This window comes from Phyllobates terribilis, unplaced genomic scaffold (assembly GCF_046119375.1).
Source record: "Phyllobates terribilis strain yellow unplaced genomic scaffold, ASM4611937v1 Scaffold_4__5_contigs__length_816908805, whole genome shotgun sequence".
Lineage (NCBI taxonomy): Eukaryota > Metazoa > Chordata > Amphibia > Anura > Dendrobatidae > Phyllobates > Phyllobates terribilis.
In genome coordinates this window covers 292,324,010-292,343,875 of record NW_027362764.1, presented here as the reverse complement: position 1 = coordinate 292,343,875, position 19,866 = coordinate 292,324,010, and the positions used below count along the sequence as shown (strand labels likewise).

Here is a 19,866-nt window from a genome sequence, read left to right as displayed (position 1 = left end):
ATGGCTAAAAATGCGGAAGCCAAACCTTTACAGTCAATGATAACACACTGGAAAATAGAAGAACATTACAAGGGTCAGTGTCAATAGTTTAAGACAATAGTTTGACTGTTTTTGACTGTGATCTCACTATCAAGAAATAAACAAGAAGCCAACAGACAGGTGGTAGACCATGGAGACTTGACAAAAGACTAGGTGTAACTGTTACATATAATACTAATGGCAGTATATGGCTATCACACAGGAGCACCACTATCATATTATCAATCATCTAAAATAATAGGGGCCACAAATATGTTTATATCTATGAAAACACTTGGGGGAAACCTCATCAAGCTTGGTAACAGGTCACCATCTAAAAGCCTGATTTGTGATATCTCACTATTTAAGCCCTAAGTGACTAGAATACATATAATACTGTCAATGCTGCCTGTGATTTTCTGAATTCATTAAGAATCTAATTTATTTTAGGAGACTGTTTGGCCAACTTATATATCCATTTTACAAGAGAAGAGGTTAAGAATAGGAAAATCGGCGTTGACAGAGGGAACAAACAGAACTAGTTTAAAAAATAAGAAGAAAATGGCTGCCTCTTCTCCATTCTCCACTACTGAAGTGCACATTTCTGCACAGTAATTTAGGGGCAACACACACTCTTGTCTTGTAATGCTGATATGTGAGCAAGGGCCGCATATGCATAGAGTGTCACAATTCCTCCTCTCAGTGTGGTAAGTGGCAGCTCAGCCGTCCAATCTGAGGCAGGGGCGTACTGATTAGTCAGTATCATAATAGACAGCTCAGCCGTCCAATCTGAGGCTTGGGCATGCTGAGCTGTCACTGTGGTAAGTGATAGTCTAGTTGCCCAATCAGGGCTGGGGGCGTGCTGGGCTTCCTACAGCTGTCCCCTGTTCAGAATTAATCCAGGCTATTTCGCTAGCTGTCCGCCCCTTGTCTCTGTCAGCTGTAGCTTTGTTCTGTGAGGTGTGTGCTCAGTGTTCTTTGCCTGATTCCCTGATCTTGTTGCCAGACCTAGGATTTGTTGTGACTATTCATGTGTGTAATCCCTTTTGCTCTTGACGCTCTCTGAGGTCATGAACCTGACCACGGACTTGGCCTCTGACTGTCCGTTGTCTTATCCCTTTATCTTGTCATAACTTCCTCGCATTTGGACCCCAGACTGTTACTTGACCACGCTTTAGTATTGCCTCTCTGTACTTCATACTATGAGCTCTCCTGGTATTTGACCTCGGACCTCCTGAACACCCTAGCTCACGGCTTGTCCGTGAGTAGTGACTCAGCATCACACAGAGCTTGTCTGTTCTGTCTATGTTTATGTGGGTTTCCTGAAGTTATTCCCGTTGCCTTACATATTCCAAAAACATCATACTGTAGGTTTATTGGCTTTTCTAAAATAAAAAAAATGCCTCCAGTGTTTTTGTATCTATGTACAGTATGATGGATAAGAAACTTAGATTGTGAACCCCAATGAGTACATGGACATAGGTGAGTGATGACAATTTGTGCAAAGCATTGCCATTAGATGGATTACTGATTACAACTGGCACATTACACTACACTTCAGCCTCCGATAAAGAGAAATGCTCCCTAAGAAATATAAATCACTTACCAACACTTTTCGGCCTGATTTTTTGAAGAATGAAAAAATTGTATGAAAGATGTTTTCCTTTTCCTGTGGAATCACACACGGTGCTGGATTTTTGTGGAACGTACATTGTGCTTTGTCTTGGGCAATCTACAGAGAAATATATTGTATTGCTTAGTTTGTGTTCTTGGTATATTGCAATGCTTTACTATGACCAGTCGTACATTTCTCCACCCCACACCATATAATTATATGAAGGAACAAAAAAATAAAAGCATTATTATTGGGATTAAAGAATGTCTACTTCAAGTTATTACCCCAGAGGGAATATTTTATGAACAGTTTTGCTACAATATGGTTATAAGTAGAAAAAAACATGCTGAAATAAACAAATAAAGACACAAATGGTTTAGCCAGTCTTATGCATTGCATCTATTTAATGTCAGTATAATAAATATTCATTTGATGAACTTTTTTTAAATGTATTATCTTTTTCTCCCACAGTGTAGTTGCAACCATTGATAAAACATGGACATAATGGAAAAGTAAAATATTTTGGCACATTTTTTACCGGTTGACTTTCTTTGGGAGAATATAGCCATACTGTGGCCTCTAATAGGGCATAAAGTGCATTTAGTCTGTACACTACAGAAATAAAGAGGACATTGTGAATTATTTTACTGAAAATCAATTAATTCCATATTTGAGACATTTTAAATCTTGAACTAATGCAGAGGTGATAAGTGACAGTGCTCAGACACCTATTATACTCGAAAAGGTCCATTAAGCATTGATGGTATTTGTCATGTACTGGATCGGGCAGTTCCTATAAATGAACAGTTAACCATAAATATGAACCTAGCCTAAGACTGCTGAGAAGATTTTACAAATGTTATATATAAATATAGATAGATATTTAGGTTACAAAAAATGAACTGAAAACCACCTTTATGTTGGTGGTATCTGAGGGCTGCAGGGTAACAGCAAGTGAAAACATGTCCTTTTTATTACTTAATAACTGGTGAGATTAATTATATGCAGCTGACACCACACATTTCCAAATGAATCTGCGTACACTGTGCATACCAACACGCACACTAAGAGGGTTCTCTACTTCAAATGGACTAAAATTGGAAATGAAAACAGATTTTAACCGGAATGTTAGTAGAATGTATAGAAACTGCATGTTTTCCTGACATGCTGAATCAGCCATAAGAGAAATAACTGAAATTAGAACAATTAGACAAAAAAAAAATCGGTTAAATTGGCACCAAAGATTGCTGGAATTCTGATCATCCCTCTCTAGTCTCCAGGAAAAAGTTGCAAGATAAAAGATAATGAAGAATTTCACACAATCAAATGCTGAAGACTGAACTGATGTGGACAATGATGACACCTCTGATTAAAATAATGTGATTCATGCCAGCAGGTGGTGCGCACGGTTCTTGGACCCACTGTGCCACAGGACCAGGACTGCCTAGGAAGGGGCATAGCTAAGAGGCTACCTGGTGTTCACTGGAGCTCCTGATGGTGGAGACAGACTGGGCTGCAAGTAGTCGCCAGGTACCACTTCTAGGCAGTCCCCGGTACTGCAGCTGCTGACCCCAGGGGTCAGGCTCGCTGACACGGACTCGGGCTACGTTCAGAATGGACTGATTCAGAGACTGGTAGAAGCAGTCCGGATATACGGGGTACTCGGATAGGCACAAGTTCAGACACACAATTGGTCTCAGATACTGGTACTAGCACCGGCCGCACATGGACCGGGGGACGAAGTTGAGGTACTGGCCGCACAAGGACCAGCCGCACAAGAACCCGGGACTTCAGGTTTAGGACTGGCCACACAAAGACCAATGACTTTGGGTTCAGGACTGGCCGCACAAGGACCATGGACTTTGGGCTCAGGACACTGGCCACACCAGGACCAGGGAACCTAACAACCCACTAGTAGAAGAAACGACACACTAATGAATACTGTTGCTTCGGCGACTCCCTATAAAGGAAGAAGCCTTATATACAATATACCTTCCAGCAACTGGCTGGGAGCCATCTTGCAGGTGTACTCAGATACTAAATGCCTCACAGATATTGGCTGAGGGCAATTTACTATGTTCGTGTACTGCTCCTTTAAGAAAGGAGGAGCATACGTACAAACTCATTGCACTGCCAGGAAGTGCAGCATGCACAAACAGGAGGCACACCAGCAACGGCGGTGAGTTTTTGCGTTCCTGCACGGAGGAAGGAGGCGAGCCATGCAGGGACGCCGGCATAAACATTATAGTGCTAGTAATATGTAAGACTATGTGCACATGCTGCATTTTTGACATGTTTTTTCCGCAAGGATTTGGTTCGGAAAATACGCAACATTTGAGGCTGTGTGCCCACTATGCATTTTTTAAGCGTTTCCGCACCGGCAATTCCGCTGCAGAAACGCTTAAAAAACGCATGGTAGAAGGCCTGCCGTGTTCCCCAATGATAATCCGCATGTGCTGTGCACATGCTGCGGAAATTTCCGCTGCGGATTATCATTGCGGAAAAATCCGCAGCACTACTAATTATTTTGCGTAATCGCGGCGTTTTCGCTGCCATTGAATTGCATTGGAATGCATGACATCCGCATCACTACATGTGCACATGCGGATAGTGTTATGATCTGCTACAGGGACTAAGGAAAGACAGGAGATCTGTCCCTACAATAGAGCTAAACTAGATCTCTACGATGTAACGGGGAACCTGATCCTGCGATCAGACCCGCTAAAGTCCTCGGCTAGTCTGTACGAAGACCTATAGATGTGAGGGAGGGATCCCTACAAGAAATAGGGACTGGGATAAGTTGGACACCTAGCAGAAATAGTAGCAGTCAAAGACAAACACACAACAAAAAGCATAGAGGTCAGAAGACCTAGCAAAACTAACAGAGAACGGCAACAGAGCACCAAGCTAGCTCAAGAGTAGTAAATACAATGAAGTCCAGCAAGACCAGGAGGGCGGAGCCGGAGTAAATAGGCCAAAATGGTCATGTGACCAGCAAACTAAAAAAAAACTAACAGGAGAGTTCTAACAGTACCCCCTCTTCTAAGAGGATCCTCCGGATCCCCTAGGCCCAGACTTACCAGGAAACCTCCTGTGAAACGCTCTGACAAGTCTGGAAGCAGAAACATCATCCGCCCTCACCCATGAGTTATCCTCAGGTCCGAAACCCTTCCAAGCGACGAGATACTGCAAACTCCCTCTATACCGTCTAGAATTTAGGATGCGGGAAATTTCATATTCCCCGTCCTCCACCACCGGAGGAACAGTGGCAGAGGCGTCACCATCAGACACATCAGCTTTTTTCAACAGAGAAACATGAAACACCGGGTTAATCTTCCAGGACGTAGGAACCTCCAACCTAACAGCAGATTGGTTAACTATCTGAAGCACCTTAAAGGGCCCTACGAACTTGGGACCCAATTTTTTAGAAGGAATCCTCAATCGCAGATTCTTAGAGGACAACCAAACCATGTCACCAACAGCAAACAAAACCTCTTGCCGTTTCCTATCAAAGTACTTCTTAGATTTTTTGTTAGCCTCCTGAAGATTACCACGCACATCCGTCCAAACTCTCTCCAAATCACCGGAAAAACTCTCCTCCTCAGGCACAGCCGAAACTAATTTGGAGAATGACCCAAAAGACGGATGTCTCCCAGAACAACAAAAAAAGGGCGAACACCCAGCAGAAGAGGATGTATGGTTGTTAAGAGCAAATTCAGCAAGTGGCAGAAACTCAGACCACCCCTCTTGATTGTCTGCCACAAAACAACGCAAGAACTGCTCAACATCCTGGTTCTTCCTTTCTGTCTGGCCATTAGACTCAGGATGATATCCAGATGAAAACGACAAATGAACTCCCAACCTGTCACAAAAGGCACGCCAAAAACGAGCCACGAACTGAGGTCCCCTATCAGAAACAATGTCAGTAGGAACACCATGTAGTCTGACAATTTCCTTGACAAAGGCCTTAGCGAGTGTCTTACTGCAAGGCAGTTTGATGAAGGGAACCAAGTGACACATCTTGCTAAAACGGTCCACGACCACCCAGATGACCGTGAAACCTTCAGAGGGGGGAAGATCAGTAATAAAGTCCATAGCCAGATGTGTCCAAGGTGCACTAGGAACCTCCAGAGGGCAAAGCAACCCCGTAGCAGGAGCATGCGAAGACTTGGATCTAGCACACACAGTACATTGGCGCACCCACTTAATGACATCCTTCTGCCATCCAGGCCACCAAAAACTGCGACCCACAAGTCTCTTGGTCTCAGAAATTCCTGGATGACCTGCCAACCGAGACTCATGACACTCAACAAACAAATCTCTCCTAAAGGTCCTAGGCACAACCAACCTCCCATGGGGAGTGTTAGATGGGGCATTCTCCTGAGCTTTAAGAATCTCATCCTCCAAAACAGAGTCCAAAGCAGCAATCACAACACCTTCTTGTAAAATGCTCTCCTCTTCCTCCTCAACACCAACCATGGGAGAAAAGCTGCAAGACAAAGCATCCGCTTTAACATTCTTGGTACCCGGGATGTAAGTAAAGGAAAAATTAAACCGCGAGAAAAAAAGTGCCCACCTAGCCTGACGGGCATTCAAGCGCTTGGCAGCATCAAGATAGATCAGATTTTTATGATCAGTGAAAACCTGAATGGGAAATTCAGCACCTTCCAAGAGGTGACGCCAGTGTTCAAATGCGAGTTTAATCGCCAGCAATTCCCGATTACCAATATCGTAATTAAGTTCAGTCTCAGAAAATTATTTTGAAAAAAAGGCACAGGGATGTACTCCATCCTTGTTTTCCTGAGACAACACCGCACCGACCCCCACCGAAGAAGCATCAACCTCAACCAAAAACGGCTTAGTCACATCAGGCTGCATAAGGATGGGAGCAGAGGTGAACCTCTCCTTTAGAAACACAAAAGCTTCAATGGCCTCAGAAGTCCACTGAACCGCATTAGCACCTTTCCTGGTGAGATCGGTCAGCGGTTTGACAATAATAGAAAAATTTTTTATGAATTTTCTGTAATAATTGGCGAAACCCAAAAACCTCTGTATCGATTTCAAACCAATAGGCCTAGGCCATTCCTGCACAGCTTGAACTTTAACCGGGTCCATCTCAAAACCTTCACTGGAGATAATGTAGCCCAAAAAACTAATTCTCTGTACAGCGAACTCACATTTCTCCAGCTTAGCAAAAAGCGAATTGTCCATTAATAACTGTAATACCTCACGTACGCTCCGCCAATGAGACTCCAGATCAGGCGAATAAATCAGAATGTCATCCAAATACACAACCACATTTTTGCCGATTAAAGGTCTAAGGATGTCATTAATAAGATTCTGAAAAAATGTTGGAGCATTGGTAAGACCAAAAGGCATAACCAGATTCTCAAAATGACCCACAGGAGTGTTAAAAGCAGTCTTCCATTCATCACCCTCCTTCATGCGCAACAAATTGTATGCCCCCCGGAGATCAATTTTAGAGAACCACTTGGCCCCCACTAACTGGTTCAATAAATCAGGAATCAATGGCAGTGGGTAAGGATTGCGTACAGTAATTTTATTAATCTCACGAAAGTCCAGACAAGGACGTAAACCGCCATCTTTTTTTTTTTACAAAAAAAAATCCAACAGCCACAGGAGACTTGGAAGGCCTAATGTGACCGGCGGCCAAGCTTGTCTGTATGTATTCCTCCAAAGCCTTTCTCTCAGGAATAGTAAGATTAAATAAACGACTTTTAGGAAGAGTCGCTCCATGGACAAATTCAATGGTACAATCATAGTCTCTATGGGGAGGCAAAATTTGTGACTCCTCCTCAGAAAAAACTCTCCAAAAATCCTGAATAGGTACAGGCAATTCCCCTTTATCCACAGCAGCAATACGTCCGTTACAACACTTGTCATAACACTTAGGGCTCCAGGACTTAATTTCATTGGTAGACCAATCCAGTACAGGATTGTGCAATTTTAACCAGGGTAACCCCAATATTACTGGAGAAGGCAAATTATCCAATACCACCAAATCCAAATTTTCTTGGTGAATACCATTAATAGTGAGGGGAAATTCACAGACCTTATGAGTAACACTCTTCAAGGGAGAGCCATTAACAGAAACCACAGCAATAGGGGATGACAAAGTTTTAGGTTCTAATCTAAGTTTTTCCAAGAATCCCCCATCAATCACATTCAGAGTAGAACCACAATCCACAAATACCCGAAATTCAATTAATTCATCCTGAGCAGCAGTAGTGGCAGATAGGAATACTCCCTTAGAATTCAAACAGGCAATACGGGCATAACTGACCATTTTTTTTTCTTTCTTCATACGAAGCACACAGTTCTTAATAAAATGACCAGAATTTCCGCAATAGAAGCACAAGCCTTCAGAAAGCCTGCGATCTTTTTCCTGAGAGCGGGGTGCCATCGCCCCAATCTCCATCGGCTCTCCATTGTCAGCACAGACCCTCTCAAGACTCGGAGCTGACATAGCAGAGGATTTGCTCTCATTAACCCTTGCACGCAGTCTCCTGTCCACCCGTATAGCTAATTGCATAGCCTCCTGCAAGGTTCCAGGTGTGGGATAAGCAATCAGTAAATCCTTAACCCTTTCACCTAGCCCTGCAATAAACAAGCTTTTCAAAGCTGAATCGTTCCACCCCACCTGGGCAGACCACCGACGGAAGTGAGAACAATATTTTTCCACATTACCTGATCCCTGCCTCAAACGTCTCAATTCAGACTCAGCAGATGAGACACGATCAGGATCATCATACAACAAACCCAAAGCAGAAAAAAAACTATCCACTGATCTAAAGCACGGATCACTAGGTTGGAGAGAGAAGGCCCATCCCTGAGGATCTTTGCGCAAAAGTGACATTATGAACCCTATGCGCTGTGATTCATCACCAGAGGATCCGGGTCTCAAACGAAAATACAATAAACAAGCATTTTTAAAAGAAAAAAAATCTTGTTGTTCGCCAAAAAATAAATCAGGCAGACGTACCTTTGGTTCCACAAAATGTGCTCCAGAACAGCTACTCACGTGATGTTGGAGCTTGGCCACCTCCAGAGAGAGTCCCTGCAAGCGTTGAGCCAAATCTTGAACCGAGACCATGATGGAAAACTGGAGGTCTTTCCTTAGAGAAATTTTTTTTTTTTTCTTTTAGGGCTGGACTTACTGTTATGATCTGCTACAGGGACTAAGGAAAGACAGGAGATCTGTCCCTACAATAGAACTAAACTAGATCCCTACGATGTAACGGGGAACCTGATGCTTCGATCAGACCCGCTAAAGTCCTCGGCTAGTCTGTACGAAGACCTATAGATGTGAGGGAGGGATCCCTACAAGAACTAGGGACTGGGATAAGTTGGACACCTCCTAGCAGAAATAGTAGCAGTCAAAGACAAACACACAACAAAAAGCATAGAGGTCAGAAGACCTAGCAAAACTAACAGAGAACGGCAACAGAGCACCAAGCTAGCTCAAGAGTAGTAAATACAATGAAGTCCAGCAAGACCAGGAGGGCGGAGCCGGATTAAATAGGCCAAAATGGTCATGTGACCAGCAAACTAAAAAAAACCTAACAGGAGAGTTCTAACAGATAGCATGCGGATATCATTCGGTTCAATATGCGGATGGTACCCGGGTTTGGAGAAGAGGAGACTCTCCTCTAGACCCGGGTACCATGGTACTTGTAAAAAAAAAGGTAAGTAATACAGTAGTATAGATTTATTTTTTATTTTTTACCATTCTTTCGGTCACACTATATAAATCCATGACGTTTGCATGGATTTATATAGTGTGACCAAGTTGACAAGCACTTTCCAAGTGATGCTAAAATCGCTTGGAAAGCCCTTGTCGACCCGCATGCGGAAATGCAAGTGAAGAACGCTTCACATCTGCTTGTCCCTGGCAGGAAAAACGCATATACAATCCGCATGTACAATCCGCATGAGTTTTTTCTGCCAGGGAGATGCAGAAACGCTCAGGAAAAATCCGGAGCATTTCTGCATTGTGGGCAAATAGCCTTACAGTACCAGCAGAGTGAATGAGATTCCTGAAGTCTCATTCACACGTTGCTTGTTATTTCCTTGCAGATTGGCAGCTGATTTAAATCTGCAGCATGTCAATTCTGGCAGCATTTTTGCATTGTATTTTCAGCCATACTAATGAGTGGGGGAAATTACGCAACAAAAACACATGTAAAAACACATTTTTCCTGACAACACTTCAGTTTTTGCAGCAGAATTTTCTGTAGCAAAATCTGAACGTGTACACATACCCTAAGCATTTCATTACAGAATGTCAGTCTTTACACTTTCAAATGCATGTTACTTTTTTTTGGTAATTTTTCAATAACTCTTGGAAAATATTTATTTTTAATCCAAACATTAACTTTATTTAGGATGGACAGAACAAGAATAACAATCAGTCTATAACTATAAGAATAATGTATATGTCTGTTATTGCTAGATACAAAGAGGTTCCAGTAATGGAAATCCAATGTTTAAAGCCCATGTACAGAAATTATGGTGACATGGCAGACACCAAGATCAATGTACTTGTCGCCTATGTACAAGGTCCTCTTAAATGAATATAATTTATTCATCCTGGTAGAACATACTTTACATTAAAGGACCCTGAGAACAAGCGTTAACTCTCCTGGAATATCAGACATCAGTGTGATAAACCAGACCTTATGGCAAAGTTGGGATTTGTCCCAAATTTTGTGGAATTTTCCAGGGTGATGCCTGGTGATGGTAAAGACATTTCTTATAGAGTAAAGTACAGGTGCATCTCACTAAATTAGAATATCATCAAAAAGTTAATTTCAGTTCTTCAATACAAAAAGTGAAACTCATATATTATATAGAGTCATTACAAACAGAGTGATCTATTTCAAGTGCTTATTTCTGTTAATGTTGATGATTATGGCTTACAGCCAATGAAAACACAAAAGTCATTATCTCAGTAAATTAGAATACTTCATAACAACAGTTAGAAAAATGATTTTAAAATCCGAAATGTTGGCCTACTGAAATGTATGTTCAGTAAATGCACTCAATACTTGGTCGGAGCTCCTTTTGCATCAATTACTGCATCAATGCGGCGTGGCATGGAGGCGATCAGCCTGTGGCACTGCTGAGGTGTTATGGAAGCCCAGGTTACTTTGATAGCAGCCTTCAGCTCGTCTGCATTGTTGGGTTTGGTGTCTCATCTTTCTCTTGACAACATGGGTTAAGGTAAGGCGAGTTTTGCTGGCCAATCAAGCACAGTGATACTGTTGTTTGTAATCCAGGTATTGGTACTTTTGGCAGTGTGGACAGGTGCCAAGTCCTGCTGGAGAATGAAATTTCCATCTCCAAAAAGCTTGCCGACAGAGGGAAGCATGAAATGCTCTAAAATTTCCTGGTAGACGGCTGCGCTGACTTTGGTCTTGATAAAACACAGTGGACCTACACCAGCAGATGACATGGCTCCCCAAACCATCACTAATTGTGGAAACTTCACACTAGACCTCATGCAGCTTGGATTGTGGCCTCTCCACTCTTCCTCCAGACTCTGGGACCTTGATTTCCAAATGAAATGACAAATTTACTTTGCATTTACTTACCGTATTTTTCGGACTATAAGACGCACCTAGGTTTTAGAGGAGGAAAATAGAAAAAAAAATGTAAGCAAAAAATGTGGTCACAATGTACTGTTAAGGGGGAGCGGGTCTGCTGCTGACACTGGTATAGGGGTAATGACCCCTCTTCCTATTATACGTGGCCCCAATCCCCATCCTGGTATGCATGGCACCCCTCCATCCCTATCCTGGTATGCATGGCACCCCTCCATCCCTATCCTGGTATGCATGGCACCCCTCTATCCCTATCCTGGTATGCATGGCACCCCTCCATCCTTCTCCTGGTATGCATGGCACTCCTCCATCCCTATCCTGGCATGCATGGCACCCCTCATCCCTATCCTGGCATGCATGGCACCCCTCCATCCGTATCCTGGTATGCATGGCACCCCTCCATCCCTATACTGGTATGCATGGCACCCATCCATCCCTATCCTGGTATGCATGGCACCCCTCTATCCCTATCCTGGTATGCAAGGCACCCCTCATCCCTATCCTAGTATGCATGGCACCCCTCATCCCTATCCTGGTATGCATGGCACCCCTCATCCCTATCCTGGTATGCATGGCACCCCTCATCCCTATCCTGGTATGCATGGCACCCCTCATCCCTATCCTGTTATGCATGGCACCCCTCATCCTTATCCTGGTATGTATGGCCCCCTCATCCTTATCATGGTATGTATGCCCCCCTCATCCTTACCCTGGTATGTATAGCCCCCTCATCCTTACCCTGGTACGTATGATCCCCCTCATCCTTATCCTGGTATGTATGGCCCCCTCATCCTTATCCTGGTATGTATGGCCCCCTCATCCTTATCCTGGTATGCATGGTTCCCCTAATGCCCATCACGCTGCACGTAAAAAATAAACACTCCTACCTACCTCTCTTCTCTCTCCTCCAGCGCTGCGTCCTGTCTTCCCGCACTGATCTCTCCATGTGAGCTGCGCATGTCGTCACTGCCGGAAGTCACTGCTCCCCACGCCGAGGCTGTGTGCGTGGGGAGCAGTGACTTCATGCTCCTTAATAGCCGGCAGACAGCGTAGCCGCAGCGCGGCTCCTGCTGCTGCCGGGCGATCGCGTGTGCCTGCTATTAAAGGGCATGAATATTCACCCCCTCCCCACGCCCATGCTCATACACTGTGTGCAGCTATTAACGAGCATGAATATTCAGTGCTCCCCACGCCTATGGGCGTGGGGAGCAGTGAATATTCATTTTCTTTAGCAGTGGGGACAGTGTAGGCTGCAGCAAGTGGCTGCTGCCTCCTGTGCCCCGCTCCTCCGCCGCAACCGCTCCCCCCACACAGTATATATATAAATTAAAAAAAATGAAAAAAAGACAGATAGCAGTACAACCTTAAGCAGATTTTGGGTGCAATACTTCCTGAGTAATGCGGTTGTCCAACGCAAAATATATAAATGGAAAAAATCAGGCAGCACTCCAGTTTAAGGAAAACTTGTGGACTTTAATCCAGCACCAAGTGGTGCAACGTTCCTGACAAAGATCGTGTTGTGAGGTTGAAACATTGCACCACTTGGTGCTGGCTTAAAGTCCACAATTTTTCCTTGAACTGGAGTACTGTCTGATTTTTTCCATTTATATATTCTTTCCATACACACATATATATATATATATATATATATATATATATATACACAGTTATATGAAAAAGTTTGGGCACCCCTTGTTAGAACTTTCCTGTTAGGTTTTTTTTTAGTTTGCTGGTCACATGACCATTTTTGCCTATTTAATCCGGCTCCGCCCTCCTGGTCTTGCTGGACTTCATTGTATTTACTACTCTTGAGCTAGCTTGGTGCTCTGTTGCCGTTCTCTGTTAGTTTTGCTAGGTCTTCTGACCTCTATGCTTTTTGTTGTGTGTTTGTCTTTGACTGCTACTATTTCGGCTAGGAGGTGTCCAACTTATCCCAGTCCCTAGTTCTTGTAGGGATCCCTCCCTCACATCTATAGGTCTTCGTTCAGACTAGCCGAGGACTTTAGCGGGTCTGATCGCAGGATCAGGTTCCCCGTTACATCGTAGAGATCTAGTTTAGTTCTATTGTAGGGACAGTTCTCCTCTCTTTCCTTAGTCCCTGTAGCAGATCATAACAGTAAGTCCAGCCCTAAAAGAAAAAAAAAAAAATTTTCTCTAAGGAAAGACCTCCAGTTTTCCATCATGGTCTCGGTTCAAGATTTGGCTCAACACTTGCAGGGACTCTCTCTGGAGGTGGCCAAGCTCCAACAACACGTGAGTAGCTGTTCTGGAGCAAATTTTGTGGAACCAAAGGTACGTCTGCCTGATTTATTTTTTGGCGAACAACAAGATTTTTTTTCTTTTAAAAATGCTTGTTTATTGTATTTTCGCTTGAGACCCGGATCCTCTGGTGATGAATCACAGCGCATAGGGTTCATAATGTCACTTTTGCGCAAAGATCCTCAGGGATGGGCCTTCTCTCTCCAACCTAGTGATCCGTGCTTTAGATCAGTGGATAGTTTTTTTTCTGCTTTGGGTTTGTTGTATGATGATCCTGATCGTGTCTCATCTGCTGAGTCTGAATTGAGACGTTTGAGGCAGGGATCAGGTAATGTGGAAAAATATTGTTCTCACTTCCGTCAGTGGTCTGCCCAGGTGGGGTGGAACGATTCAGCTTTGAAAAGCTTTTTTCTTGCAGGGCTAGGTGAAAGGGTTAAGGATTTACTGATTGCTTATCCCACACCAGGAAACTTGCAGGAGGCAATGCAATTAGCTATACGGGTGGACAGGAGACTGCGTGCAAGGGTTAATGAGAGCAAATCCTCTGCTATGTCAGCTCCGAGTCTTGAGAGGGTCTGTGCTGACAATGGAGAGCCGATGGAGATTGGGGCGATGGCACCCCGCTCTCAGGAAAAAGATCGCCGGCTTTCTGAAGGCTTGTGCTTCTATTGCGGAAATTCTGGTCATTTTATTAAGAACTGTGTGCTTCGTATGAAGAAAGAAAAAAAAATGGTCAGTTATGCCCGTATTGCCTGTTTAAATTCTAAGGGAGTATTCCTATCTGCCACTACTGCTGCTCAGGATGAATTAATTGAATTTCGGGTATTTGTGGATTGTGGTTCTACTCTGAATGTGATTGATGGGGGATTCTTGGAAAAACTTAGATTAGAACCTAAAACTTTGTCATCCCCTATTGCTGTGGTTTCCGTTGATGGCTCTCCCTTGAAGAGTGTTACTCATAAGGTCTGTGAATTTCCCCTCACTATTAATGGTATTCACCAAGAAAATTTGGATTTGGTGGTATTGGATAATTTGCCTTCTCCAGTAATATTGGGGTTACCCTGGTTAAAATTGCACAATCCTGTACTGGATTGGTCTACCAATGAAATTAAGTCCTGGAGCCCTAAGTGTTAAGACAAGTGTTGTAACGGACATATTGCTGCTGTGGATAAAGGGGAATTGCTTGTACCTATTCAGGATTTTTGGAGAGTTTTTTTCTGAGGAGGAGTCACAAATTTTGCCTCCCCATAGAGACTATGATTGTACCATTGAATTTGTCCCTGGAGCGACCCTTCCTAAAAGTCGTTTATTTAATCTTACTATTCCTGAGAGAAAGGCTTTGGAGGAATACATACAGACAAGCTTGGCCGCCGGTCACATTAGGCCTTCCAAGTCTCCTGTGGCTGTTGGATTTTTTTTTGTAAAAAAAAAAGATGGCGGTTTACGTCCTTGTCTGGACTTTCGTGAGATTAATAAAATTACTGTACGCAATTCTTACCCACTGCCATTGATTCCTGATTTATTTAACCAGTTAGTGGGGGCCAAGTGGTTCTCTAAAATTGATCTCCGGGGGGCATACAATTTGTTGCGCATGAGGGAGGGTGATGAATGGAAGACTGCTTTTAACACTCCTGTGGGTCATTTTGAGAATCTGGTTATGCCTTTTGGTCTTACCAATGCTCCAGCATTTTTTCAGAATCTTATTAATGACATCCTTAGACCTTTAATCGGCAAAAATGTGGTTGTGTATTTGGATGACATTCTGATTTATTCGCCTGATCTGGAGTCTCATTGGCGGAGCGTACGTGAGGTATTACAGTTATTAATGGACAATTCGCTTTAAGCTAAGCTGGAGAAATGTGAGTTCGCTGTACAGAGAATTAGTTTTTTGGGCTACATTATCTCCAGTGAAGGTTTTGAGATGGACCCGGTTAAAGTTCAAGCTGTGCAGGAATGGCCTAGGCCTATTGGTTTAAAATCGATACAGAGGTTTTTGGGTTTCGCCAATTATTACAGAAAATTCATAAAAAAAATTTCTATTATTGTCAAACCCCTGACCGATCTCACCAGGAAAGGTGCTAATGCGGTTCAGTGGACTTCTGAGGCCATTGAAGCTTTTGTGTTTCTAAAGGAGAGGTTCACCTCTGCTCCCATCCTTATGCAGCCTGATGTGACTAAGCCGTTTTTGGTTGAGGTTGATGCTTCTTCGGTGGGGGTCGGTGCGGTGTTGTCTCAGGAAAACAAGGATGGAGTACATCCCTGTGCCTTTTTTTCAAAATAATTTTCTGAGACTGAACTTAATTACGATATTGGTAATCGGGAATTGCTGGCGATTAAACTCGCATTTGAACACTGGCGTCACCTCTTGGAAGGTGCTGAATTTCCCATTCAGGTTTTCACTGATCATAAAAATCTGATCTATCTTGATGCTGCCAAGCGCTTGAATGCCCGTCAGGCTAGGTGGGCACTTTTTTTCTCGCGGTTTAATTTTTCCGTTACTTACATCCCGGGTACCAAGAATGTTAAAGCGGATGCTTTGTCTCGCAGCTTTTCTCCCATGGTCGGTGTTGAGGAGGAAAAGGAGAGCATTTTACAAGAAGGTGTTGTGATTGCTGCTTTGGACTCCGTTTTGGAGGATGAGATTCTTAAAGCTCAGGAGAATGCCCCATCTAACACTCCCCATGGGAGGTTGTTTGTGCCTAGGACCTTTAGGAGAGATTTGTTTGTTGAGTGTCATGAGTCTCGGTTGGCAGGTCATCCAGGAATTTCTGAGACCAAGAGACTTGTGGGTCGCAGTTTTTGGTGGCCTGGATGGCAGAAGGAAGTCATTAAGTGGGTGCGCCAATGTACTGTGTGTGCTAGATCCAAGTCTTCGCATGCTCCTCCTGCTGCGGGGTTGCTTTGCCCTCTGGAGGTTCCTAGTGCACCTTCGACACATCTGGCTATGGACTTTATTACTGACCTTCCCCCCTCTGAAGGTTTCACGGTCATCTGGGTGGTCGTGGACCGTTTTAGCAAGATGTGTCACTTGGTTCCCTTCATCAAATTGCCTTGCGCTAAGACACTCGCTAAGGCCTTTGTCAAGGAAATTGTCAGACTACATGGTGTTCCTACTGACATTGTTTCTGATAGGGGACCTCAGTTCGTGGCTCGTTTTTGGCGTGCCTTTTGTGACAGGTTGGGAGTTCATTTGTCGTTTTCATCTGGATATCATCCTGAGTCTAATGGCCAGACAGAAAGGAAGAACCAGGATGTTGAGCAGTTCTTGCGTTGTTTTGTGGCAGACAATCAAGAGGGGTGGTCTGAGTTTCTGCCACTTGCTGAATTTGCTCTTAACAACCATACATCCTCTTCTGCTGGGTGTTCGCCTTTTTTTTGTTGTTCTGGGAGACATCCGTCTTTTGGGTCATTCTCCAAATTGGTTTCGGCTGTGCCTGAGGAGGAGAGTTTTTCCGGTGATTTGGAGAGAGTTTGGACGGATGTGCGTGGTAATCTTCAGGAGGCTAACAAAAAATCTAAGAGGTACTTTGATAGGAAACGGCAAGAGGTTTTGTTTGCTGTTGGTGACATGGTTTGGTTGTCCTCTAAGAATCTGCGATTGAGGATTCCTTCTAAAAAATTGGGTCCCAAGTTCGTAGGGCCCTTTAAGGTGCTTCAGATAGTTAACCAATCTGCTGTTAGGTTGGAGGTTCCTACGTCCTGGAAGATTAACCCGGTGTTTCATGTTTCTCTGTTGAAAAAAGCTGATGTGTCTGATGGTGACGCCTCTGCCACTGTTCCTCCGGTGGTGGAGGACGGGGAATATGAAATTTCCCGCATCCTAAATTCTAGACGGTATAGAGGGAGTTTGCAGTATCTCGTCGCTTGGAAGGGTTTCGGACCTGAGGATAACTCATGGGTGAGGGCGGATGATGTTTCTGCTTCCAGACTTGTCAGAGCGTTTCACAGGAGGTTTCCTGGTAAGCCTGGGCCTAGGGGATCCGGAGGATCCTCTTAGAAGAGGGAGTACTGTTAGAACTCTCCTGTTAGTTTTTTTTTAGTTTGCTGGTCACATGACCATTTTGGCCTATTTAATCCGGCTCCGCCCTCCTGGTCTTGCTGGACTTCATTGTATTTACTACTCTTGAGCTAGATTGGTGCTCTGTTGCCGTTCTCTGTTAGTTTTGCTAGGTCTTCTGACCTCTATGCTTTTTGTTGTGTGTTTGTCTTTGACTGCTACTATTTCTGCTAGGAGGTGTCCAACTTATCCCAGTCCCTAGTTCTTGTAGGGATCCCTCCCTCACATCTATAGGTCTTCGTTCAGACTAGCCGAGGACTTTAGCGGGTCTGATCGCAGGATCAGGTTCCCCGTTACATCGTAGGGATCTAGTTTAGTTCTATTGTAGGGACAGTTCTCCTCTCTTTCCTTAGTCCCTGTAGCAGATCATAACACCCCTATTAATCTTAAGCTTAATGTTTTGTAAAAATTGGTGTTTTTGCAACAGCTATTTCAGTTTGATATATGTAATAACTGTTGGACACAGTAATGTTTCTGCCTTGAAATGAGGTTTATTGTACTAACAGAAAATGTGCAATCTGCATTCAAACAAAATTTGACAGGTGCATAAGTATGGGCACCCTTATCATTTTCTTGTTTTAAATACTCCTACCTACTTTTACTGACTTACTAAGGCACTTTTTTTTGTTTTGTAACCTCATTGAGCTTTGAACTTCATAGCCAGGTGCATGCAATCATGAGAAAAGCTACTTAAAGTGGCCACTTGCAAGTTGTTCTCCTGTTTGAATCTCCTCTGAAGACTGGCATCATGGGCTCCTCAAAACAACTGTCAAATGATCTGAAAACAAAGATTATTCAACATACCGTATATTCCGGCGTATAAGACGACCTGGTGTATAAGACGACCCCCCTACTTTCCTGTTAAAATATAGAGTTTAGGATATCTTCACCGTATAAGACTACCCCTTTTCCAACGCATACCAAACACCGGTAAAAATTTAAAAAAAGCAGATTTGAATTTAACATGGTCCTTTTTTAATTTAAATTCTTATGACATGCAGGTATATAGCAGGAAAACTGTCACTCATAAACATATTAAAATAGGGGGGACCCCACGTCATTTTTTGGGGGGGTCCCCCATTCTAATAGCTAGTAAAGGCTAGGTATTCAGCTGGGGGCTGATATTAGTAGCCTGGGAAGCTCCGTGGGTATTACCCTCTTCCCAGACTTCAAACATCTGCCCCAGCCGTCTGCTTAACCTCCGCTAGAGACTATAATGATGGTGGATCCCACGCCAATTTTCTTTTTAAAAAATCCTTTATTTTAACACTAAATGACAATTGAGGGGTTAATAAAGATGCAGTCCCTAAATTATTAATTTTGTAATTAATTTTTCCCAAAAATGTTGACGTGGGGCTTCGCCATATTTTTGTGTCCAGCCAGGTACAGCAGGCAGGAACGGGCTGCCCCCAACCACCAGCTGCCTATTTGTACCTGGCCGGACACAACAATATAGGGAAGCCCTTTTTTTTTTAATTATTTCATGAAATAATTTAAAAAAAAAATACGTGGGGCTTCGCCCTATTTTTGTGTCCAGCCAGGTACAACTAGGCAGCTGGGGACTGGAATCTGCAGCGCAGGGAGGCCCAAGCTTTCTGGGCCCCACCCGCTGCAAATTGCAGTCCGCAGCCACCCCGGAAAATGGCGCGTTCATAGAAGCGCCATCTTCTGGCGCTGTACCCAACTCATCCAGGGCCCTGGTGCGGTGGCTCACTGGGTAATAAAGGGGTTAAGGCCAGCTTGGCATTATCAGCTGGCCCTAAGCCCGAAATTCATGGGGTCACGCCAATATTAGACATGAACACCATGAATTTCTAGTAAAGTAATTAAAAAAAACACAACACCCAGAATAAAGTCCTTTAATTGAAATAAAGACACAATTTTTTAATGTTCTAAATTAAACCATACTTACCATCACGCCCATTCCAGCTGAAGCCAACGATCTCCTGCAATAAAAGTAAAATAATAAAGCAACCTCATCCTTACCTCTCCATGGTTCCCAGGACCGGTTCAGCTCTGCTACATTCACATGACAGGCTGCACCGCAGCAGAACGCTGCCGTTCAGCTTGCCATGCGGCAGACACTGAGAAGCGCAGGCATGCTTGTGCTCCTCAGTGTCTGACTGTGACGGCATCCAGATGAGCCGAGATCATGTCCAATGAACTCGGCTCACCTCATGCACGTCACTGACAGCGTGGGAAAATTCTCCTGCTCCCCGCATGCGCAGTAGAAGTTTCCCACGCTGTCAGTGACGGACGTCCAGGAGGTGAGCTGAGTTCATTGTCGGCTCATC

The 19,866-nt window shown here is 43.8% G+C and overlaps 1 protein-coding gene across 3 annotated transcripts in view; it reads right to left on the bottom strand.

The window, feature by feature from the left end:
• ITGA9 (integrin subunit alpha 9) overlaps positions 1-19,866 on the bottom strand; it is a 636,829-nt gene that overhangs the window by 111,786 nt on the left and 505,177 nt on the right. For all 3 annotated transcript variants that reach the window (XM_073678319.1, XM_073678318.1, XM_073678320.1), the window contains exon 24: positions 1,625-1,750. In XM_073678319.1, the coding sequence (XP_073534420.1) occupies positions 1,625-1,750 (126 nt within the window). The remainder of the gene's footprint in view (positions 1-1,624; positions 1,751-19,866) is intronic.